General features: G+C 36.4%; 1 protein-coding gene across 1 annotated transcript; it reads left to right on the forward strand.

Moving 5' to 3' along the window:
• The first annotated feature begins 329 nt into the window (after positions 1-329).
• LOC129261216 (iduronate 2-sulfatase-like) lies at positions 330-25,809 on the forward strand. The gene is made up of 5 exons (XM_064114563.1): positions 330-393; positions 11,101-11,189; positions 12,593-13,033; positions 13,322-13,448; positions 21,778-25,809. The coding sequence occupies exons 1-5, from the start codon at positions 330-332 to the stop codon at positions 22,464-22,466; spliced, it is 1,410 nt and encodes a 469-aa protein (XP_063970633.1). The 3' UTR covers positions 22,467-25,809.
• Positions 25,810-27,667: the final 1,858 nt, after the last annotated feature.

A 27,667-nucleotide genomic window follows, 5' to 3' on the forward strand; every position in this document is an offset into this window, starting at 1 on the left:
AGCGAGGCGCTATAGCGCAGCTCACTGTATGTATACTCTGTATACTGACTCCTTGGCCCTCCCCAAAGGAAAGGGGGAGGGAGGAGAGAGAAGAAAGAAAGAAGTGGATTGGTGAAAGAGAATCAGGAGAGCCATCATAAAGGGATATGGATACAACATACCCTAATTTGATATTTTGGTGTTTTTTTATCTTTCCTGAATGTTTCAGTCAGTTTCAGATTATTTAGATCCACTCGCAAAGTACAGAGGAGAAATTGGAAAAAAAAGTTAGACCAAAAATATTTAAAACTCTAAACAGACGGCCACCACCATTCTGTCTACAGCCAAGCATGAAGGGAAAGGGCGAAGAGAAAAACGATCACTTTCAGAGCAGGTTCTACGATATAAAACAGGGTTTGTTTAATACGGGGTTAAATATAGGCCTATAGTAAAACATAACGAAGATGCAATCATATATGCCTATAGTAAAACATAACGAATATGCAACCCCAATGCGGGGTTAAATATAGGCCTATAGTAAAACATAACGAAGATGCAACCCCAATGCGGGGTTAAATATAGGCCTGTAGTAAAACATAACGAAGATACAATCCCAATGCAACACTTGACTACTCTTCGTTTGTTTAGATTGAACTCGCGAGGTCAAAAGGTGAGCTGAGAAACCTGTTGATGCGAAGTACGTACGTGTAGTCTACATTGTGTAGACCGTGATAGCATGAATGTGACCAACGTACGCATCAAGTTGCTAATTTCTGTTATTTCTGTGCCGAGGTTTTTACCTGACTGCTAAGAAAGCACGAATGCCTGTGAGCAAGCAACCAGGGGACAAACGGCTCAAGGTCGAACAAGCAGAGTAAAGGCGTCATGAGTCAAAAAATGAGGGGGGGCAGACCCGGGGGGCAGACATGACGTCAGGGACAAGATTTCTGGGAAAACTCTTATTTTTGCATCCACACAAGAAAGCTTGCATCGAGATATGGAAAAATGAGAAGTTGAGTATTGCGCGGTGCACGTGCTTCAGAGTTGTGATTTCCAGGGCCGACCAGCATGTAGAGTCTTACAACAGAACTTTACAAGGCACGCCGTGGGGCAAAGTGCAACAACGTATGTGAAAGAAGACTAAGCAAACCTGGAGAAGCAGCAAGGTGCAACATGTACAAGGGAATTGTGCATGTACATTACGTCTGCTTTGAAATGTGTACATGGGTCGCCGAGTTTTTATGTAGTATGGGGAGGGGGTGGGGGTAGCCTATAATGATATAGTAGGGCGCTTTATACTTTATACAATCATGGACCTATTACGTCCATGCTATAATCAAACCATCAGCACGACCGGTGGATGGATGACTGAAAGAATGGATGGATAGGCATATATAAATGGATCATCCAATTGATGTATTTTCCCAAGAAATGGATGGTCAAAGAGAAATGGATACAAATGATGCAGCAATAGATAGGGGCACCCCATGGGAGATCAACTTGCTACCCCTTCATAGACAGTAAACAAGTAGAAAGAATTGATAAAAAGATGAAATTTTATAACAAATGAGAGGAAGAAAGGCCTCCGGGAAAGGCCTATACGCATACAGAGTGTGCACGAGCAGTTCAACCGTTGAAAAAATGTGAATGACTGCGACATGAGCAGGACAAAGACATTACTTGCATCCGGGACTTGCATCTTGATTGGCATAACATTTTAGACTTATTTATCAATGGAATTGTAACTCCCATTTCCCTGCTATAACTATAGGAAAAACGAATGATAACTGTTGTTTTATAGACGTGGAAATTTATGCTTCATATTAGGACCAAAGAGATTCTGGCGTACGTGTCAATATTTCAAAACTCATGCGGGAAAATAATATAATCATTTTTTATGATTGAAAAAAAAGTGCCAAGTTCACACTGTCACGATTTTTTTTTTTGGTGGCGGTGCTGAGGAAAATTTGACAAAGCAAAAGAAAAACATTAAAAAAGGTTCCAATACAAAATGTTGGTAATTTTCCTACATTTATCCAATTCGACACCTATACCAGAATTCCAGGGGGAGCTGCCTACATGGAAAATAATGCACGCCGCACCCCATTGTAAAATCTTGGGGGTGCTTTGCACCCCCGGTTCCAAGGGCCTTAATTATAATCGCGGAATAATTAATCGTATCAGATCAGTCGAGGCGATCGTATTGATCGTATAAATAGTTGGAATGGTTCAACTATGTGGTGATGTGGCTTTTTTTGCAGGATTTTTTTGCATTTATTGGAATAATATACAAAACAAATTTACAATGCTTGAGACATGATCATAATACAAGTGACAATCGTATATGTAGTGACTGGAGAAATACAATATATAAAAAAATATATATATATAATGAGTAAAATGCATAGGCAAACTATATACAGTAAGCAAATATGTGCTTGAAGCATATAGCAGCCAAAATAAAAATGAAATTTCGAAACGAGACAAAAATAAAATTTTTATTTTGGGACAAGCCCCATCTGGCGAGGTTTAATGGGTATACGCTTTTTCTGATCATGGACCCTGATGTACTTAATTTATGATGATGTAATTAATGCACATGTGCTGCCGATGAAAATATAATATTTTGCCTTTATGGGTTTTTTACAACTCCAGGGGGATCAATGAGAATACAGTAATAGTTCTGAATACGCACTGAGAGAAGTGAAGGCCGGGGGGGAGGGGCACTTCCATTGACGAGTGGATACCATGCGCGACCATGGGGTCTCGAAAAGCACCCAAACACGTATTTTCCATATTCTCAAACTGCACCCCTTAACAAGTATTGGCGTTTCAAACCGACCCTTAACAAGTATTGGAAACAAAACGATACTCTTGGCAAGTATTCCCGAAATGAACCCCTAAACAAGTACAGCGATATTTTATTGTTATGTCGGGTCCGTCGGTCGTTGGTTTTACCTTTACACATCATTATTTTGGTTTAGTACGGCCCCATGCACCTTCCACAACTCGCGCAAGTCGGACTCTAAACACGTAGTGTTGGGGCAAAAAGGACATCCTTTATAAAACATTTTAATTTTGTTTCATCATCCCCGAAAATATTACCCTAAACACGTAGCTTTCCTAGCAACATAGATACCCTTTTTTTAATATTTTTGTGTTTTTGACAAAAAGACATCCTTTTTACGTGTTTTTGGGGTCGCGCATGGTATCCACTCGTCAATGTAAGTGCCCCCCCCCCCCCCGGAGTGAAGGCAAAGCGGTCATGGAGCATGCAAGCAAACGAGTAATTATAATTCCTTGAATAGTCATACCATAATAAAGTTGGAGAGGATAATATTGAAATAAATAGAAAAATAACATTAAAAAATGCGAACATAAGGAATACACACAACCCCCAACCCAAGGCTAGGAATTGTGTAAACATCGAAAAATACAGAAAGATGTTAGGAACCTTGCTTGAACTATTGGCGTAAATAATAAACGTAAAATATATGAATTAAGGGGCCAGATATATGTGTCGGGCACAAATCATTTTTTATCGGTGATAGATTTTGACATAATATTCAGATATTAGTTCCCCTTCTCGCTTTCTTTTTGTATTGGCCGTGACAAATTTGGGAATCCATATAGCCCCAATCCTTCCCCATTATTTTGAACGCCACTGATTTCAACTGGATATCGTCAAAAAATATTGATTGATTGATTTTATTTCGCAAGTCACCATAATATATATACAGTAGCATTAAAAACAACAGGCTTACACAGGATGACCCACGAAAGCTCTAAAGCTATTTTCCAGTGGGGAAATAGGCTTTACCTTGTAAATAAATATTACCTTGGAAATAAGCTTTACCTTGTAAATAAATATTTACAAGGTAGTCAAACTGACAGCAGATGCAGCGTGTAAACACAGTATGAATTTCATTACATGATAATAATAAAATGATAATTACGTAATGTCATGGGTGGTGAAACAAGGATGGGACGTTTTGTAATTCGCTACGCAGGCTTTTGATAGTAAAGCTGATGAAATACAGGGTTGAAAGTAAAATAATGTGAAAGACTGAAATGAAACGATCTATTCAAAATATAAATTCCATGAAAGAGAAGCGATTCAAACAGAGTATGATATTGCGTTTACATTCTCTTTGATTCATATTATTTTGATTCCCTTTCAACAATCTACTTCTTTCTTTATTTCTTCTCTCTCCTCCATGCCCCCCTTCCCTTTCTTGGGGCGGCGGGGATGGGGGGGGGGGGGTTATCGGATATGAGAAAGCCTGCAGTTTAGGTGTTATGGCACACTCGGACAAGTTCAATTTAGTGGCCTAGTAGGTCCATTGGTAAATTGCCAAGTCGTCGACTGCCAAGTGCCAACTTGCACTCACCACATGGTCTGATTTAATTTAGTCCATATCCATTCCGTCCATCAATATTTCGTCGAACAACTATTTGGTCCAGTATCCAATTCATTTTCATTCATTTTGCACAATAGCACGTTGTCCAATTAGACCAAATGGTATATGGACTGAATGGCTATTGGACCAACTGGTTACTAGACGATAGTGGATGAACATAATTATGGTAGACTTTAATGATAGTAGGCGAGTTGGCAATTTGACGATTTGGCATCAGACGAAATGGAAGTAAACTGATCCATGGACTTATATAGTATCACACCGGTATAGATAAAGAGGTACAAAAGTGGAAACGATGCCCGACGGACATGCGCATATCCAGGATTTTGCACCACGAGGGGGTCACTATTTTTGCGCCCCTGTGAACTTTTCGGAAAATTGCACCCCGACCCGACCACTCAGGCAATCAAAGTGCCTAAATGCATTTTGAATTGTCTTATTCCACAACCACGTGAAAAAGGCAATCGAAGACCATTTTTTTTAATGTGTCCATAGTGTGTCCATGTAAAAAAAGATCAAAGTTGTATCCACTTCTTGAAAAGAATAAATGCGACCAGAAAGCATAGAATTTTTAAGCGTTTTGGGGTTTCAATTTAGTTCAACTTTTCATCAGAGTGGTAGACCATACTAAAATTATGTGCGGGAGCTGTAATTTCTTAACCGGGGCTAGATCCAGCTTTCGCCAATAGGGGAGGGGGATATTTTCATCTGTTTTCCGATCAAACATTCTACGCTTTTTGCAACCGTGAACATGATATGTATATGAATTATTTAAACAATTATTATTGATACGAGCGCGAAACGTGAGCTGAATTTTTTTTATATTCTGACCTAAAATTTGAGGGGAAAAAAATCTATGAGCACTTTTGGCAATCAAGAACAGGATGAGTATCTATCAACATTTTATGCGATCACGAAGTGCGAACTGACAATTTTTGAATTCCCAATCCAACACTGGACATCATAAGCACTTTTTATAACCATGAACAGGATGGGTATATAGCTAAATAATCAATGCGAGCGCTAAGCGCGAGTTCAAATTTTTTGATATTCTGACCTCGTAAATTTGTGCGAGTGCGAAGCGCGAGCTTAAAAAGTGATTGATATTTTGACCTAAAATGTGGACATTCTAAGCACTTTTGGTAATCATGAACAGGATTGTCATCTAACTAAACATTGATGCGTCCGCAAAGAGCGAGATGAAATTTTTTTCATATTCTTACCTAAAATTTGGACATTTGAGTAAGCATTTTCGGTTATCATGAAAAGGATGATCAGTAACAAAACATTTTATGCGATCACGAAGTGCGAACTGACAATTTTTGAATTCCCAATCCAACACTGGACATCATAAGCACTTTTTATAACCATGAACAGGATGGGTATATAGCTAAATAATTAATGCGAGCGCTAAGCGCGAGTTCAAATTTTTTGATATTCTGACCTCGTAAATTTGTGCGAGTGCGAAGCGCGAGCTTAAAAAGTGATTGATATTTTGACCTAAAATGTGGACATTCTAAGCACTTTTGGTAATCAGGAACAGGATTGTCATCTAACTAAACATTGATGCGTCCGCAAAGAGCGAGATGAAATTTTTTTCATATTCTTACCTAAAATTTGGACATTTGAGTAAGCATTTTCGGTTATCATGAAAAGGATGATCAGTAACAAAACAGTTTATGCGAGCGCGAAGCGCGAGCTGAATAAAAATCTATATATTTTGATACAAAGTCAGACATTCTAAGCACTTATCTTACCATGAACAGGATCGCCACCTTACTTAACAATTAATGCGAAGAGTAGGATGAATTTGTTTTTATATTCTGATCTAAAATTAGGACTTTCTAGGCACTTTTGGTAATCATGAACATGATTGGTAATTGATGGGAGCAAACATGAGTTTGGCACCCCCTCCCCTCCCTAGGTAAATTGAACCTGAATTTGATGCACCGAGACAAATATCAAATTGGCGTGTGGTGAATATCCATTCGGCACCCCCTAGGTTGAACATCAATTCGGCGCCCCTATATGTCAAACAGCAACTCGACAACCGTATATAGAAAAAAATTATTCGGCGCCCCATCCCCAAGGTTAAACATCATTTCGGTGCCCTTCGGTGCCCCTATGTCGAACATCTATACGGCGCCCCGAGGTAAAACATTAATTCGCCCCCCCCCCCCTAGGATGAAGATCAATTTGGCACATCCTAGGTCGAACATCAATTCGGCGCCCGCTATATACATACTATAGGTTGAACATCAATTCGGCGCATCCACCCCCCCCCCATGTCAAACAGCAATTCGTCAACCCTTTTTCTTTCCTTCCCTTTTCTCCCTATTTTGGCGCCCCCGAATACGCACATGGTAGAGCTACGGATATAGAGAAATAAGGACAAAGATGTAATGAAAATATAAAAACTCTTGAAATACTTTACGTTTTCTAGGCAAACAAGAATCCAAACTCCAAAGCGTATAATAACGTCCGGCTGAATAGACCTCCATTTGCACCCTGTTTGATATGCTTTCCTGTAAGTTCCATTGTGGGCAAAATAAAGGGCAAAAGTAAGTCTGCTTTCTTTGAGAGGGTGTAAATGATGATATATTCAAATACCAGCGAGTGCCATAGGTGACGGAATCATAGGCGACGGAACGTATTTTCAATTTTTTTTTTTTTTTTTTTTTTTGGGGGGGGGGACAAAGCGAAAAAAGGCACTTATATGCAAAAAATTGCATTTTTTATGCAAACTTATATTTTCACCATGAGATTATCATCTGTGTTAAGTAGTTGTGCGTTTTGTAGTAATTAAATTGAGCAAAACCTTTTTAAAGTCTTTTCTGATTGATAAAATATCTATTTAGGCTTTATTTTTCCGGGAGCGAGCGTAGCAAGCAAACAGTTTGAACATTTTCAAATCTGAAGTTGTGAAACTCGCCGCTTTTTGGTCAAATCGCGCAAATTATTGTTAAAAGAGCATTCTTGCGAGGTGTTAAGAGCGCAAATCGCGAGCTATAAATTCTAGACATTGCTTGTACTAACATGACTAATAAGACATGAAAATCAAACATTCCGAGCAATTTTGTTATGAAAAAGATGTGCATCTAATTGAAGAATGGATGCGAGCGCGATATTCCAACCAGAAAACTGGACATTCTAAGCACTTTTTTAACCCAAGAACTTAATTGTGTGTCTTAATAAATAATAATTGATGCGAAGCGCGGCGAGCCGAAAATTTGTAATATTTCAACCTGAAAACTGGATATTCTAAGCAGTTTGAAACCAAGAACATAATGTGTACCTTTGATGCGAGCGGAAAGCGCGAGCTGAAGATTTGTGACATTTAAACCTGAAAATTGAACATTATAAGCACAAGTTGTAACCAAAACAAAGTGAGTGCCTTCCTAAAAAATAAATGATGTGGGCGCGAAGCGCGAGCCAAAAAATTTGTGATTTCCAACCTAAAATGTATCGTTTGACTTCAAAAAGGGTATTTTATTTTGAAAAGGGACATTCATGTACATCATTTTGAAATAAGTGCACTCTCCATTTAAAAAAGGCATTTTTTCCTACTGGGATTTTTTTATGTAGGGGGTTAAGTGCCCCTGCCGCCCCCCGGTTCCGCCGCCCCTGCTGCTAATATAGCCTCGGGTTATAATTTTTATCTAAGTTCAAACTGGTATTAACAAAAATATGTTGGTATGACTGCATTTTATAACGATGGTTTTCTTTAAAATATATATTTTTTACCATTTCGATCCATCACATTTTTGCATTTTTTTGTCCGTCGATATGCCCAGCGCTGAGAGGTCATGCCAAAACGTGATTTTGCATGAAGTACATTCTCTGAACCATCATCGGAACTTCGGAATCACACAGAGATGGAAGACCCCTTCCCCCAAATAGTTCCGCCTAGCTGTATGTCCTCGAATATATATATATATATTTAATAAGACATCAGAAATGCGAAACACAAATTCACGAGTAATGCAGTTTTTGCAATAAAATTTGCAATTTTATTATATATATATATCACCATGATAAGTACGTAATTTTATTATCCGAGCACATGCAGCGGACCGAGGAGGAGTGGGTGGAGGGAGAGGCACCTAGGAGACGTCATACTTGTTCTTGTTCAGTATACTACCATAACAAGTTGAAAAGAAAAATGCAAAGAGAAACTTGGAGGGGGATCGATGTTACATGGTTATAACATACAGACCTACGCACCGGTATCATAGGCGGATCCAGGAGGCCGACGTTACGCCCCCCCCCCCCCGATATTGGCGGCGCAAAGTAATATGAACGAAAGCAGAGGGGGGGGGGGGGGAATATAAGAGGAAGAATGAATAAAAAAAGGTGAGGGGAATTCAGACTTGGGGAGGGGTGGGAGCCAATCATGTCACTACACAAGTATAAAAACAATTTAGCCCGCGCTTTGTGTTCGCATTGCCTGTTCGATGGAACATATATTCATCTATACCAATTCATTTATTGATTTATTCATTCAGTCATGGTTAAACAGGTTCACAAGTTCAGAGTTATTAGTATATAAAATCATAGTAACAAGTACAATGACAAGGTATAATTCATATCGAAATAGTATGAGACATAAAGAAATATTAACTGATCAATGTAATACAAAACACGGAAACATTGTTGAAGGGCTTATAGTAAAACGAACAAGGGAACTAAATAGGCCTTTACTTATTCAAATTTTTGAGCACCTTATCCGTCAGTGTGCATCTTAATTGTTTAATGATCATATTGCTCAGATCAATTTTCAGGACACAATACACAGTCCGAAAATAATACCTCACGCTCGCATTTTTTATAGGGTTTAGTACTGTTACGACTATAGATTCCAACAAAAACTAGCTTTGAGCTGCCGATCGATCGGGAAAAATGTGGATGAAAATATTGTTCACCCCGGCCCCGTTATTAGTGAAAGCTGGATCCGCCCCAGAATATATTGTTTAAAAAAAAAGGCATAGGCCACGCGGTATTTGTCATTTTTTTGTGATAAATACATTGAGGCAGTATATTGACAAATAATCACTGGAAGAGAAAGAGCATCTTATAGGCCTATATAACGCACAAAGCAAAATAATGAAGAATGGCGGCAAAGCTAGTTCAATACAAAATGATTTCCTTTTCCTTTAAAAAAAATGTTACAACACGTTATAATAATGAACAAATCAAAATACAGAACCTGAAGAAATTGATAACGATTCAGTGAATCGGAATCGAAACAAAAATGCGTATGTAAATATAATTATAAAATAGAAATAAAAAACGGGAAAAAAAATAAGAATAGCCCTTTCACAAGCAACCATAATTCTCCCTCCCTTCATACCCTGGACAAGTAAAGAAAAAAAAATACAGCTAGAGAAACGAAGCAAAGATGAAAAGCAAGGAAAGGGAAGGAAGCCGTCTCTCGGTACCTGGTACTCTGCCCAGATATCAAGATGTACGTAGGACCTATTCTCCGCGATTTGAAAAACAACGTGCATAACATCACACTTATTATGATGGTCATTTAAAAAAGTTCCTTGGTTGTTTCCAAGTTATTTAATTTGCCGTCGAGGGACTGCGCGAATGCACACGCTCCTACAGGATATGAATGAAAAAGTCGCAAACAGACTCCGCCGTTCAATCCGATACTGTACTGTATAGCCGGTATACAGATCGGCACGTGAGACAAGCGCAGAGGCGATGGACATGAATATTCATGAGCAGGTATTGATGTCATTTGGTCTCAAGGTGGCGCTCTTCATTTTTTATATCAATTTCAAAATCTGCATCAAAAGAAAGCTCACTTGGCAAAATTTCTCTTCTTTATATATTTTTTTGAGAATAAAAACATTTCTTTTGGCCAATGCAATACATTTTATGGACTCAGAACTTGTTTATGAGTATTTTGAAAAGCGAAGAGTGAAATCTAAAAGAAAGTTTTGAAATAAACCAATGTCACAATTTACCTTTAATAGAAATGAGAAAAAATATTTCAGATCAAATGAATAAATATTTGCCTATTTGCATGGATAAGGGGACATACAGGGATACCAATTTAAATGTTTTACTTACTTTTTCTTTGAATTAGTTTTCAGCATGCAAGGAAAGATATTGAAATAAAACTGGGCATAGTTGAGTATAAATTATAATTAATGTAACACTTTCACTCTTTTTCAGTATTATTCTTTTAATGATGTAAGGGGCCCTGTGTTGAAAATATATTCAGCCAATGTCCAAACCACAAAATATTTTCACCTTTAGAATTTAAGTTTGTTGGATTAATATATAAAAAATAAGCTCTCCATTGCTTGCCTTGTAGCCTTTACATGTCTGTATGGTATTTCACATTCACTGTATACATGTATAATGTTTATGTAATAATGGCTTTATATGTATAATATGGTATTTTGATGTTCATTGGTTCGAAGTTGTGAACAAAACAAATTTCCGATATAGATAAATAAAGACGAACTTGAGCTTGAATAAAAAAAAAGTTATCATTTTAGATGGCTATGAGTTCAATTAAGAATTGAAATACTTAAAATCTCAAAAGAAAGAGTACGTGTACTACATTACCAGATTTTCACTTGTATACTGACATATTATGCAAGAATAAAATATATGAAATAGAATTTTTAAACTGGCATTTAGATCAACATCAACATTCTTTTTATAAATCTACTGTATACAGGTAAAGCTTCAAATGGAACTGATGATTACCCATACAGCTGGTCAGTAGAACCATGGCATCCTCCAACACAAAAGTATAAGAGAGCGAAGGTACTGTTTAAATAAACTATATATTATACGTTGGCAATTGACTGACCAGGGATGGTGGTGATGATGATGCTAATGGTAATGGTGATGATACTAATCATGGTGGTGATAATCATGGTAACTGCAACAATGATAGGTGGTCACTGATGATAACAATGATGATGATAACAGCACTGATGTACATGTATGTAATGATGATGATGAGATTTATGTTGATTAGTTTTGAAGTTTTTGTCTCACCTGCATAGCAGAGTGAGACTATAGGCGCCGCTTTTTGGACGGCGGGGGCATCAATATAAAACTTAACCAAAGATTAAGTTTTTGAAATGACAGCAAAACTATACAAAAGTATACAAATCTAGTTCATGAAACTTGTTAATTATAAGGTATTACTGAAATTCCTACCTGAGTAGGTCACATGCCCAAGGTCAAAGGTCATTTAGGGTCAATGAACTTAGACCATGTTGGGTTATTTGTTGAATTGGCATTGTAACTTAGAAAGTTTATGGATCTAGTTCATGAAACATAGACATAAGGGTATTCAAGTATTCAAAGTCAGCACTGCTGCTATATCAATTCAAGTAATGCAGGCGAGGCTGCCAGAGGCGTTCCACTTGTTTTTCTTCTAAACCCATGAATAGTGCTCTCCTTTGTTGATACTTGTTATTATCCATTAGGTGACATTAGTTTACATTAAGCACAATTCCATTTCATCAAAATGTTGATACATATTTTATTCAGAATTATTCCATTCCCATCTAGATTCCCAGCCCTATGAACCCATATCTAAATATTTTACATATCTGCATGAAACTAATGTTTTTGTTGTTGCACGATATGCCCAATGAAAATGATGATAATGACTACATGTATTACTTTTATCATCAAATCATCCTCAATGATATGATGATAATGACAGTGATGACAAATAGTGATGATGATGATATACAATATGGAATTAATATACTAAAGTAATAATTATATGTATGAATGAGCTTGAAAAGCTTTTTACTTTAGATCCCGACAACCTTGGGTTTTAGACAATTTTAACTGAGGGCAGCTGGCGCTTCATTCTAGCAGGCAGCATCATTGACATTTCCAACCCCTAAAGTTCTAATACATTTTGCAAAGAAGGGAAATCATAGTAATCCAATGGTTTTATTACTTAGTTATTTTCCCCAATCATTTATTGGTATCTTTCGGTTACAGAATCTGAATTCAAAGTTTTGGAGAAGTCTGTTTTTTTGGTTATATATTGTATGATTTAAAAGAAAAAAAGGCAATTGTGTTTTATATTCAACAAATTTTTGAGATGTTGTTGCCACACTCAATTGCCTTTGCCATTTATGATTAACTGCTGTAATGTTGAGTTCCTTAAAATAGTTACCATAATTATTTCTCTACAGGTGTGCAAGAACTTGGATGGCACACTACATGAGAACATCGTATGCCCTGTCAATGTCACTGAAATGCCCTTGAAGAGCCTTCCTGATATTCAAAGCACCGACTACGCCATTGACCTTCTCAAGCAGTTTGCCTCAAGGTCACCAGCTTCCCCACCATCTCGCAAGTCTACCATGAAAGAGAATGGTTCCTGTATTTCTAAGGACCCTTCCCAGCCATTCTTTTTAGGTGTTGGGTACCATAAACCTCACATACCTTTCAAGTATCCTCAGGAGTACCAGGCTTTGTACCCTCTGGAAGAGGTGGAGATTGCCTCTAACCCTGACCTGCCTCCTAAGCTACCACCCGTGGCATTCGAGCCCTATTTAAGCCTGATGGAACGGGAAGACATTGGTGCCCTCAATATCAGTTTTCCCTACGGTCCTATACCTAGACCTTATCATGTAAGTATTAAAGAAAAGGGCAGATAATACTCCATTTTCACGCTGACTTCTATTATTCCCATTAACTGCACAATATACTCATCAAATTGCCAGTATGAGATGCATTCTGGTGCATTCAGACAGAGATTTCATTTAGGAAAAAAAATGTGAATTGTCATATTCTTTGTCCAGATATTTCACAATTTCTTTTTTTTCCCTAATTTCTGCTTGCATGCAAAGTTGGATTTCCATTCAAATTTTGTCATTTATTTTTCTTTTATTCTGTTTTGTACGCTTTTCATTCTATAGTACCTACTGCGACAGAGTTACTACGCAGCTGCCACCTACACAGATTTCCAGATAGGAAGGTTACTTCATGGCTTAGAAGAAAATGGCTTTGCAAATAATACAATAATTGTATTTGTTGGAGATCATGGTATGTAATATTCACTTAGCTTGTGTAATTCTGTATTATGTATTTCCATTGTTTGACTTCTTATTTTTATTATTATTTTTTTTTACAATGGATATCAGTGATACTTTTATAATCATAAACAACTTTAAATCAATTCCTTTAATCAATAAAAGGACAAATGGGGATCCATTTTTATTTTCAGAAGTGTAATTCGCATTGAATTTGTATATGAAATTTTGGACCAAGTTCAGATCTGACATACACTTATGTAATTTTTACTAGGAGTGGGCTATACATGGGTCAAAAATACTTTTTGTCATTTTAATATGGCAACAGTTTTTTTTAATTCCTTGTTATGTATCTCGGCATAAAATGACAATATTTTTGTCTCGGGTGCGAGAAAAAAGTGTGCCAGGCTAATATCCAAAATGGCCGCCAAAACCTCCTAAAATCACTGTTTTACTAATAATAATACATGAGATTTGTATAGCGCACTTTCTATCTTGATTAGATGCTTATGGCGCTTCAAAGCAGAACAACAAAAACTATTACATATAATACATGTCTGAACAATAAGTCAATGTCTATCAAAAAGCACTCTTAAACAGGTATGTTTTCAGGTTGCCCTTGAAGGTGGTCACTGAAGCCTGGGTTTTCAAACTCTGTGGAAGAGAATTCCACAGGATAGGCCCTGCGTGAGCAAAGGCCCGTTCCCCGCATGATTTCTTAGCAACTGGAATTTGTAAGAGATTAGATGATGAGGATCGTAAATTTCTTTGGTAATTATGCATCAAAAACTTATTGTAACTGGGGGAAGTTCCACTGAATATGTGAAAAATCAAAAGAAGGATTTTAAAGACTATGCGTTCCTTCAGGGGCAACCAGTGAAGAATTTTCAATATAGAGGTGATGCGGCTGGGCTTGCTAGATAGAGTTACAATAGGCAAAGTTGAATTTTGCAACCTTTGTAATTTCCGAGTTGAGAATCTGGTAAAGTGTAAAGGAGGCTATTACCAATATTGAATCTTGAAGAAATTAGTAAATGTACCAGTTTCTCTATTGCTGAGCGCGTGAAATATTTTCTTATGAAGCCAATATTGTGCAATTGATAATGAACTGATCTGCAAATGCTTGTAATCTGGTTGGACATGGACGTGTGAGAATTAAAAATAACTCCAAGATTGCGACATGATTTTGACAAGGGGATGTCATTGTCTGAGATAGAAATGGAATGAAATGTTGAATTTGTAAGTTGAAACCCTGAGCCAAAAGCTAAAAACTCACATTTACTATGGTTCATAAGTAACAAGTTTGACTTCAACCAAGTGTCAACATCCATTATGCATCTTTCAAGATTACACAGGGCTTATGTGGCACTAGTTTGATTGGGAAAAAATGATACAAAAATCTGAATATCATCTGCATATAAATGATAGTGAACAGAGTGATGCTTAGAATATCTTGAAGCCCTGTCAAATAAAAATGGAAAACAAAGTGGGCCCTCCAACAGAGCCCAACAACTTCTTGGGCACCACTTCTTTATTTGATGGTCTTTTTCTCTGGTTTTTGTGTCTATTCATATGTTTTTTGGGGCAGGCATTTTATTTTTCCTAAGATTAGTACCTTTAAACCATTATTTGTTGAGTTAAAAGGTGATATTTCCTAAATTTATCAATTTTGATAGCATTTATTCAGTCAAAAAGTAGTTTTTTTTGTCCTGTGGTTCTTGGATATTAGATTATATGAATTCAGCAATAGCAAGCAGCTTCATATGGCTATATTGCTTTTATTCCTCTACTTTTGGTTTTACGGATATTTGCGCAATACATCTTGGTAAACAAAAAAAATCATTTATCCATAGGGGCTAGAGTGGGTATACATTGTACTTTACATACTGCACTGCATACATGTATGTCCATGCATTGACCACCATGACAAGGTCTGTATGTAAACTATAGTGTCATAGAAATTAGCTCTTAGGTTTAGAATAAGATGCCTCAGGAATTGAAGATATGTTTCGTCTCAAAATTTTAAGTCATGTTTTGTCAAATATGCTAAATTCAAGGGGTGGAGAAAGATAGATATCATTAACAATAGATTATAGTCAACCCCACATTATTGATTTTCACTGTAGGCCTAGCTATTCTGGGCCCTGTTACATAAAGGTTGCCATATAATGGTACCTTTGCCATCCAATGGTAACTTGCATAAAATCCTTGTTTCTGACTGGCTGGTGATCAGCGTTATCATGGTAGTTAACTTTCCCCATAAACATAGGGTTAGACACCACAACCAGGTAAAAATGCCTCCAAATGAAGAAGATATGGCTAAAATGTGATGCACGTATAGGATACATGTGAGGTTAATGTGCAATTTATGTTACATATAGGGTTACAGCATGAACATCAGCTGAAAATGAATTTCACAGTCTAATTTTCAACCTCAGAAGTCAGAATCAAGGATTTCATGAAAGTTCATTTCTATACAGGCCTTGTTATATGTCATGGTGGTCAATGCACCGATATAGGCATTTTCTTTTATTTATTAAGATATATTTCACAAATATCTGTAAATCCCAATTTAGAGGAATAAAAGTAATATAGCTATATGAAGGTATATAACTAAATAATTGATGCAAGGTCGAAGCGCGAGCGGAAAAATTCGAGATTTTTCGTCCTAATGAATGAGACACTCTATTCATGTTTTGTAAATAATGAAAAGGATGAGTAATTGGGGATCTTCCTTACATTAATAATGCAAGCGCAAAGCCCGAGCAGAAAATTTTTATATACGTTTTGAACTGATCGAAAAGGTACCTGTTAAGGACTGCTTGCACTTAGCCATGAAGACGTTACATATATTTCAACAATCAAATAATGCGAGCGCGAAGCGCGAGCTGTAAAATTTCGACATATATAGAATGGAAAATTTTAATCAATTTTTGTAATCGTGAACAGGATAGTTACATAACTAAACAATTGATGCGAGCGCGAAGCGAGAGCGGAAAAAATCGAGATTTAGAACTAAAAATGAGCCACTCTATTCATGTTTAGTAAATCATGAAAAGGATGAGTAATATGGGATCTTCCTACATTAATAATGCGAGCACAAAGCGCGAGCAGAAAAATTTTGATATTGTGATCTGAAACTGGATAATGATTTAAATAGAGAACAAGTGGAGTATCTGCACGCGCGTGTTTCATATTTAGATCTAGAATCTAGGCATTCTAAATACATATTTTATCATGAAAATCAAAGCGACGCGAAACGCGAGCTTAAACTATATGATATTCCGATCTGAAAAAAAAGAGTCAAATTATTATGTCAAGCACTTTGTAGGAAAATTGTGAGGTGGATATGGATCGCACTTAATAAAGAGCTGTTATTTTTAATTATTATTACATTGAATTTTGACATAGGATCGGGACATCCCTAGGACATGTCATCATATGAAAATGATGACTATCTTCCTTTTCCTCGCGAGAGATGAAACAAAAGGGGCAATTTAATTATTAAATTAATATCTTATCATGTCTAATGAGGGTGCGAAATCTGATGATATTATGGTGTGAAAACTGGACATTTCAAGCACTTTTGTAATTATGAATAGGATGCATCAATTAATATATTTTTAAGCATTAATGCGAGCGCAAATTGAAGCTAAAATTTTTGATAAACTGTCACAGGGTTGTTTGATTTAAATCATGTCGATTTAAATCATGATTTAAATCGCGATTTAAATCACTTGATTTTTTTCAAAAAAATCACTGATTTAAATCAACTTTTATGAAAAAAATTAGTTTTCTCTATTTTCTCTTCTTTTTAACAGATACTTTCAATGTAATCATTTTCATTTCTGTTCCACATGCTTTAGAGATACTTTAAAAGAATGATACACCCTCATGGAGTCTGATTTAACACCACTGTTTTATTTTCAAATTGTAAAACAAGCAAAACTGATGAAAACAACAAGTTTCTAACGAAGTAATGATAAATAACTCTCTGTATGTACACCAAACTGTTAAATCTTCAATAAAATAATATATAAAATCTACAAAGGTGCTCAAAGTCCACAACTTGGATACTTTTACAAAACAGCTGAACTACTTGTATGTACCTCCTTCTTGTTAATACCCATTCTTTCAATTACTTAAGTTGAAGGCATATGTGTACATTTGATAAGAATTACATGTATATTTGCATGCCTTTAATAATGTCAATTTTGTTGGAAATTCTCAAGTTCTTTGAGTACTTCATGCATTGGAGTAACACTTCGGATGTTTTGAACTGACTGATATAAAAATTTCAAGAGTATAAATGTATACATAATACATAACATTACTTGGGCTTCCATAAAATGTCCCTCTCTATAATGCAAATAATTAAAAAAAAATATATAAAAAATTACCTGGATATAAGTGGATTATTGTGTCAAATAGTACAATACACAATGTTCAAAAGACTACTTGACCACTATTATTGGTGTAAACCAGTTTAAATATAGTTTAAAACTTGTTAAGTGTGACCATTATTTTTTGTTGGAAAAAAATTAAAAAAATCTGATTTAAATCATAAAAATCCGATTTAAATCATAAAAATCCGATTTTTTTGATTTTTTTAAAAAAATCAAAAAAATCAACAACCCTGAACTGTCATGAAAAGGGGATTTATTGAGACATACATAACTCGCCAATCAAAATGCGAGCGTGCAGCGCTAGCTGATACGTTTTGACAATCAGACCTGAAAAGGGAGATTTTGAAAACTTTATGGAATACACAAAAATAATAGGTACCTGATACATCAAAATTTGCGAGCGCGCAGTGCCAGTAGAAAATGTTGCTATTCAGACCATACAACTGACATTTTACACAGCACTTTTTGAAAATCAATTTGTATATCACACAAAATAATGAGAGTTCGATATCCAAGGTGAAATATGTTTTGTATATTGACTTCCAAACTTGATATTCAAGCTCAATATTGGACAAGATATGTCAGTCACCTAACAGGTAATGCGAGCACGAAGCGCGAGCGAAATTTTTTTATAGTGGCATGAAAGATTTGTTTTATTTTCCACGTCTTCCCCTCATCTTATTTTATGCACTCGCTTCTTCTTCTTTTTCTCTTCTCTTTTCCCTCCGTTTTTTTGTTCCTTTTTTTTTTTTCTTTCTTTCCTTTTTTTTTGCTCCGCCAATAGGGGGGGCCCGGGCCCCCCTGGATCCGCCTATGCATTATTCATTTGGTCTATATTGCAGTTGGTTTAATCCTCACTTGGTCCATTACTCAGTTGGTCTAATGTGCATTTGGTCTAATTTCCATTTCGGCTAATTTCCACATGGTCTAATTTCCACGTCGGCTAATTTCCACTTGGCCTAATTTCCAGATAGTCTAACATTCATTTTTTCTACCTGCCACTTGGCCTAATTTGTAAAGTTTGGTGACTTGTTTTCATTTTTCTGGTGAAATTTGTTAATTTACTCGTGCGCCAGCTTTGAATCTTCACAAGCGCGCCGCTAGATATTGGAGTAAAGTTAGAGTGAGGTATATTTCCATCCCCAAATTTTTGTAAATTTTGGCATTTTCAAAAAAAGCCTTTGGGGATGAAAAAAAAAATTGGGGGATTAAACAAAATTTTTGGATATTTTGTCTATTTAAGGGAACTTTTGAACGTTTTGGTGAAAACAATAAAATTAGCTAATTTTCTGTAAAATAATGCTGATAAACGATCATAGGGTGAAAAAAGTAAGATTTTTATTTATCCACCTCTATGTAGGCCTATACTATCTACTGTAGATACATGTAGTTAACGGCTGGCTTAACCCAATCAGGGTTCCCAGCTTTTCAAGAAAGCAAAAATCCCTGATTTTTCTCTGCCAAGTTTAAAAATTCCCTGATTATTATTTAAATCCATTCCAGTTTCTCATGTTTTATAAGTTGTTGCAGTGAATTACTTGTATTATTTTAGGCCTATTATTATTTTCAATTATATTTACCCGTAGGCCTACTTGTACTGTAGTAAAAGAGGCTACACTAAAAAGAAATTACCATAACATGTCATTCAATGAATGTTGTTTTAATATACAACAAAATATAACAGAGTCTGACTGACTATCGTGCTTTCGACTTTTGGGCCGATCAAAATTCCCTGATTTTTTCCCTGACTGGAAAAAATAATTTAAAAAATCCCTGATTTCCTTGATTTCCCGATGAGCTGGGAACCCTGCCAATCCATTTTAAGGAGGAGGCGAAGAAGTAGAACAAAAAACAGAATGAGAAGATATAAGATGAATGACTACAGTAGTGATAACTGATAAAGGTCTGCGAGCGTAGACTATACTATGTTATTACACGTCAGAATGAGTCATGGCTGCTACCAAGTTGGTCGCCGTGATGTTGTCGCAGCTAACCCAATAAACCTGTATAGTGTTATCAAACTATTTCTAACTGGTCTGTTATTTGCCTCCAAACTAACTATTGAAATAACTAAACAAAATATTCATAACAAAATTACATAATCTAATGGCTTTGCAACTTTTTGAATCCCCAAACTGCATAACTATTGCTTATTTTCCATCAAGTTCAAGTATCGTCCGTAATGGTGCATAACAATGATTTAAAACAGGCATAAACATGTTTACCAGATACGTATCCACACAATCAATTATATTGTATTTTCGTTCCTTTCTTCATAATAATGTTACTCTGATGAAACCCCACCATTCGACCATTATAAGCTACCAGGTCCCCAACTTATTATTCTGTAATGTGCATGTGGTGATGTAATGATTATGAGTAGGGGAAGGCGGGGTAAGTTGTGACACTGCTTTTTGCATGATAGAATTGATATGATTAATGATCTTGTAGACACAAGTACCTTGCCTTTAATAAAATTTAATTCTTCTGAAATATTTTTCACCTATATATAACTTTCTACCCCCACACTGAAAGTCACTGTCACCTATGAAAAAAGAGATGTCAAATGGCTCAACTTGCCCCATCTGTGTGGTAAGTTGAGCCACCTTCTGGGGTAAGTTGAGCCACAAAAACTATGTACAAAATGTATGGGGGAAGAACCAGCATGTCAATTTTATTTATTTAAAGTCTTTTCACTTGCTAATTCTCTATAAATACCAACATCCTCTAAAAGGAAAAGAACAGTCATATAAATTTGCTCCTTTCTGCCTGCATATTGATGGCATTTTAAGGTTGTTTTTTTAATGTACATTACCATAAGAATTACCATGGCTCAACTTGCCCCATGTTGGTTGGCTCAACTTACCCCAGTCCTAACTTAATGCGATAATTTCGCATCCACACATTTCTTATGCATCCATCATGTAAAAACTATGACAAGAATGAAGATTCACATCTAGCCTAAGAATGTTGTTCTTATGTCTTTATTATATTTTTATTGTGCGTGTAAAAAGCACTTATCTTTTTCACATGCTTTTTTACTTTTTTGGCTGAAATTTGTATTTTTCCCTCTAAAAAGTACTGTTTGTTTTGAAGTTGAAAACAATGGGGTGGGGTTAGGGGTTATGCAATGGGTCATCAGTACATGGCACCACCACAATGTCTGACTCATTCAGTATTGGCCTGGGGGTGGTGGCTCAAATTGCCCCTATGCTCAACTTACCCCGCCTTCCCGTATATGATTTTCATCATCATCTATATAATCAATATATAAGCCTAATTATAAGAATTATGTTTGATTAGAATGATCCATTTGATGAGCAACTATCTCATCGTTGATAGTCTTTCACGGTAAGGTTTTGCGCCCAGCAGCTCTACCCCTCCGGATCCTGGCGACAATAACTGATGCATGGTATTTCTCCATTACGTACCATATTTGTTAATTCTAGATCAAATAAATACTATTACTAATGAATGATGTTATGTTAAAATAAATGGACATTAGACCAAATGAAAATTAGACCAAGTGACGATTAGCCCAACTGGGCATTAGACCAATTGGCGATTAGACCAAGTGGTCATCAGACCATTTGGCTATTAGACCAAATGGATATTAGACCAATTGGTCATTAGACCAACTGGAAATTAGACTAAATGGTTTTAGCCCAACTGCTCATTAGACGAATTGGATATTAGACCAAGTGGGAATTAGACAAATTGGATATTAGATGAACTGGTTGTAGACGAAATGAGTTTAGACTATGTGAAGTTAGATGAACTGATAAGTAGACTAGTGGTATGAGACCATCCGAAATGTGGTATCAAAAGTTATGCAACACACCAGAGAAAAAAGTCATGAAGCCATGTAGCGATTGCACAAAATGTTGAAATGTTGAAAGAAATTAACAGAAAAGTTTTTCTTTTTTCTTTTATCAGGATGGCAGCTGGGTGAGCATTCAGAATGGTGTAAGTTCTCAAACTTTGAACTGGCCACACGGGTTCCGCTTATGGTTCATGTACCAGGAGTTGCAGATAAACAAATGACAAAGAAGTTTCCTCTGAGGAATATACTCGACAACAAGACGTTACGCGAAACAAGGTATTCTCATGGTCTGAAAGGGGGTAAAGTTGTGAAAGAATTTGTTGAGTTGGTAGATATGTTCCCCTCTCTTGCAGAATTAGCGGGACTTCCAGTCCCAAATACTTGCCCTCCAAATCCATTTAAGGTTGATTTTTGCACAGAAGGGGTAAGCTTTGCACCCCTCATAATGGGAGATTTGTCAAGGAAAGGGAGTCCTTACACCCGATGGAAGAATGCTACCTTCAGTCAATACCCAAGACCAGGGGATGTGCCAACATACCAGTCTGACCTCCCCCATCTAGTCAACATCACCATAATGGGTTATTCCATGCGCACTGTGGACTACCATTTCACAGAGTGGATTGGATTCAACCATTCAACTTTTCAGGGAGATTGGGAGGATGTTCATGCGAGGGAGCTTTATGTGTTGGCAACAGATCCGCTTGAAAATGACAACGTTGCAGACAATTCAGACTTTTCTGACTTAGTCCAAGATTTACACACAAGGCTCAAACGTGGATGGAGGGATTCTTTACCACTTTAACCACTTCACCTCATCTCCTGTGATGAAAGCATATTTGGTAAGAATTGAAGAGTACAATAGACAACCATACAGGCCTTAATTCTCAAAGGTGGGTCAGGGGTTGTATTTGGTCCATGGGCCAACAATGATGGGCCAACAAATCCTGGGTGTTAATTTAGCCCAAGGAGCATTTAACAAAGGATGCACAACCCAAGAGGGCTATCTTTTAGCCCCTGCACGCCTATATCCGTTGGCGCATGGGCTAAATCATGAACTGAAGGTTGCGCCTTATACATACATGTATATTAGTGGTGCAAGTTAGGTGCCATGTTCGAATTTTGTTCGGTTTGGCAGGGTTTGACATTCTTACCCCCTAACTCTGGTCAGGGTTTGGCAATGATAATAATAAGATGCAACATTTATATAGCGTTGAATACAAATGTTTCTAAGCGGTGTATACTATTACCCCGTCTTTAGCACGGCTGCCCTGATCAGACGCGCGAGCATTCAACAGGGACGCCACTTTTCCGTCTTTATACGGAATTCCGGCTTTTCCTGTTTTCTGTGTATTAAAAAAAATTGGAAAGTCCTCCTTTTCCCCTCTCTCTTTCGATTGCGATCGACCGAGTGAGAGATATTTCCCTGAGATATTTGGTATTATACAGTACATAATTTATAAACATGTGCACTACCCACTACGTTCATTGAGTTATGCTTTTATCAAGGCTTTCTGATTAGAATTCTCGATATCCTGGCCAATCAATGTGAGCGACAAGTTCCGAACGCACGCACATACATGTAGACAAGCACAAAGCAGCGGCACGAATTGCGATATATAGCGACTGGTAAATACGTCTGTAAGGATGATGACGTCATCCAAGATGGCAACTTACGATGACCAATGAAAGGATCGAGGATGACCATGTTTTGATCATCATTTGAAAGGAATTAGCGGTAACTGCGGTCTAAGGTACGATGTTTCTGAATTTTATACATTTTCTCGTAAATTTGGATGTAATTATTTTTTTATAATGTGACATTTTATGTACAAAAAACGATCTGAAAATCGGGTTTCCGCCGAATGTGAGATCTAACATTACTGCTGATACGTTGTCTTCACGCACGGGCGAACAACTCCTCAGTTTATGTATTGGTGAGTGGAGCCAATGCGTATCAGCGGAACAACCAAAATACAGAGACTGAAGCTTATGGTCTAGCATTCTAGGAGCAAAACACAACAACTACCGTCAGTTTTTCAAACCTTGACTTCAAAGTCATTGATCACAACCAGGTAAGAAGCCACTTGGTCCTGTCCCCCCTAAATTTGAGGTGGGAGACGGACCCCCCTCCCCTTTTTTTTTTTGCTTGTCCAATTTTTTTACCTGTGTCCATCCCAAAATTTCAGGTGGACCCCCCCCCCTAAATTTGCCCCAATTCACTATTCTTGGACACTAAGTTTCAGTATTTTTGGAGGACACCTAGTGGTATCCCTGATTCAAGAAATTCTTTCCTACATGGTAACCATTTACTACACCTTGGTGGAGAGTGGCAGATGCAGATAAACACTTTGACAAAGGAGGCGAGTGTTGCGATTGGATTTGAACTCCGGACCTTGTGGTTCAAAGTCCAGAGAGTTATCCACTGAGCCACAACACCTCTATGCATGACTAAACAAATTATGAAATAACAAATAAGATTCTTAGCACCGAGCAACCTAAGCATTTATTGTGACAAGTGTCAATAATGGATATATAAAGTATCTTTGTTTTCTTTTTGGAACAAAAATAAAAATGATCCCTTTGTTCATTTTCAATTAAATAACATTTCCAAAGGAAAAAAATGAAAGTAGAGAATGAGGGTAGAAAGAGAAAAGAACAGAATGAATATTCTATCATTATTTTATCCAGATATGACTAAGATTGATTAAATTGTCATAGCAAAGCAATGCAGCTACCCCAATCAGAAATGTGATCTGTAAAGTTGTAACGTGAGACAACCTCCAAATTCATATTCCACTCATATGACATGTTCTCCAAAGCCCATATTTTCTTGAAAGTGGTTTCATCTTGTTATTTGCAACTATAAAAAAGATAGCTTATCAATTCCTTTTTGATCCTGTAAGATTGATGCCAAGTGCTTTCAAGCACATTACAAACACAGAAAGAAGTACATGGGACTGTAGTGTTGTTGATATGCCACACATGTGGCATCAATCGTTGGGTAACAAAGATCACATTATAATATAAATTCTCTGAACTCTCAAAAATTATTCAAAACTGAATCAGGAAATAACAAAAGTGAATCACAATAAATAATCTTTAAAAGGTGAATTGTCATCTTTTCAATATTAAACACATATGCTTTATTTTTATTTTCTTGTAAAAAAGCGACCAATTAAAAGATTTTTGTGTATGGGTGAATAGTCAGTAAGTGTATATTTCCAGTGATAGGTACTAAAGGAAATCCAAACAACTCATCCATGATTCCTATTAGTGTTTTTATATTGATACCTATCCCAGAAAATGGAAAATATAGTTTGGCATGCTATTTTGGGCGACTAAGCTACTATATTTCTGACCTTTTCACATCACTGACTGAATTTGAGTCAGCTCCGTCACGTAAGGTCTGCACAATTTTTAGATTTTTTGTTACAATTTAGTTAATACATCACACTCCCTACATTACATGCCATGAACATAAAGTAATGTACTGTACTTCTATGAAAGCGTAATGAAATCACGGTCAACAGTTTTTTGTTTGTTATCTTTTATGTATAGAAAACCATGCCACAGCATAAAATTGCGAATTTCACGAAAAAAAAAAAAATCTTTCCATTCATGTTCATGAGCACATGCCATTGAGATTGAAAAAAGTTTGATAAATTAATCAAAGGGTGGTATTTTAATCTCAATTTGTGAATTGAAATCTTATCAGTCTTTTAAGTCTTTACCACATTTTTAAAGATTAGATACGAGCTGACACAGTGTGATGGAGATGATAGGGAGTTGCACATCAGTGTGATGGAGATGATGAAGTTGGCAGGTCATGTGACGGGACTTATTTTTCCATTGAAGATTCAATGAGGATATCTATTTTGACTTCTACTTCCTTATCTTTTCAACAATTTTTGTTCCATCTTATGGCGTTAGGCTTTTGTAGCATCTTCACATTTATGATCATCGCTTTGTGTGAATTTATGCAATTATGCAATCATGTACATGTATGATTATTGCATCGTGTGAATTTATGCAATCATGAATTAATTGCTCTAATAATTTTATAGTTTCATTTTGTGATTACCTTCTTTTTGCTTCATTTTAATAAATAAATAAATAAAGTACTTTTCATTTCATGATAAATCAAATTTAAAATTCTGCAAATCACTCTGATGTACAATGTAACTTTTACAATTCCATTGCAAACAAGTTTCTTATCTTGGAAAATGAATACATGTAACTAACAACAAATGTATTAACAGTAACACCGCAATGCCCCATGATTTTGCACCTATGGGACTGTGCCTTATTTCAGGTAACCTGTAATTTCACACCCATCACCTCATCAACATCTGCCCAAATTACAGGGTTCATTTTTTTTGGTGCCATTCGTCACTTTTTTTTCTGCTATGCAGGTGAGACTAAAGGCGCCGCTTTTCCGACAGCGGCGGCATCAACATCTAATATTAATCAAAGGTTAAGTTTTTGAAATGACAGCATAACTTAGAAAGTATATGGACCTAGTTCATGAAACTTGAACATAAGATTAATCAAGTATTACCTAGCATCCTGCCTGAGTTTCAAGTTACATGACCAAGGTCAAAGGTCATTTAGGGTCAATGAACTTTGGCCAAGTTGGGGGTATTTTTTGAATTACCATAACTTTGAACGTTTATGGATCTGATTCATAAAACTTGGACATAAGAGTAATCAAGTATCACTGAACATCCTGTGCGAGTTTCTGGTCACATGACCAAGGTCAAAGGTCATCATAAACTTTGGCCATTTTGGGGGTATTTGTTGAATTACCATTATAACTCTTAAATTGTATTGGTCTAGTTCATAAAACTTGGACATATAAGGGCATCACCACAGATGGACAGAGGCAAAAAAATTAAGTTGATATTCATGTCAAATGCTTTATGTTTTTTAATAAAACAAGACCTGAAGTTTCTGAGACAATTTGTTTTCCGACTCTAGCAACCATTTTTTATTTCAAAATGGCTGCCAAAGTATGGATACAAATTAGTGTTGAAAATAGTATATTGATATATATTGTTTTGACAGATTTTTAAAGAACAGGTTTGATCATGATGTTTTCGCCTGTGATTTAGCTTGCTATTATAACACTTTTTAAAATCCCACAGAAAGAAACACCAGTAATTCATTCATCTGATAAAAAAACATTGATAAAGTATGTGATATGGTATGTAATGTCAGTTACCGAAAACATGAACTCTTTTTTTCTCATTTCCTGGAAAAGAGGATATATTATATGAAACTTGGTAGATTTCCTCTCTAGGTAACACCCCTCCCTTCTACACCAAAATTAAAGATTACCAATTAACAATGAAGCCATAGGGTACCATTAAATATATGTTATGTCAGTTACCAAGTGGAAAATGTAATGTCAGTTACCGAGATGTAATGTCAGTTACCATGATAAAACGTTGGTTACCAATATTGAAATGCAAATATGTGGTCAATTTTATGGTGAAGAAATATTGTATACTTGTTATTTAAGTCTTTCACTTTAAAAGTCACACCAGAAGGAGCTTGCTATTGACTTTTAAAAGGTATAGTTCACAAGGAATACTATATGAAATTATGAAGGAAGTTGCATTCCCATCGTGCAAAAAAAATTACTATGAAATTGTTTTGTACATGCACTTACCAAGTACCTAATTGTTTGTATCAGACAAGTTTTTGTTTGGTTTTCGGGGGGGGGGGGGGGGGGGGGGTAGGGGGTACTTTTCCCAACCTATTGCCTAAAGCTGCAACATTTTTGTCTCACCTGCATAGCAGAGTGAGACTATAGGCGCCGCTTTTCCGACGGCGGCGGCGTCAACACCAAATCTTAACCTGAGGTTAAGTTTTTGAAATGACAGCATAACTTAGAAAGTATATGGACCTAGTTCATGAAACTTGGCCATAAGGTTAATCAAGTATTACTAAACATCCTGCCTGAGTTTCATGTCACATGACCAAGGTCAAAGGTCATTTAGG

Source organism: Lytechinus pictus, unplaced genomic scaffold (genome assembly GCF_037042905.1).
Source record: "Lytechinus pictus isolate F3 Inbred unplaced genomic scaffold, Lp3.0 scaffold_19, whole genome shotgun sequence".
In the NCBI taxonomy this organism is placed as follows: Eukaryota; Metazoa; Echinodermata; class Echinoidea; order Temnopleuroida; family Toxopneustidae; genus Lytechinus; species Lytechinus pictus.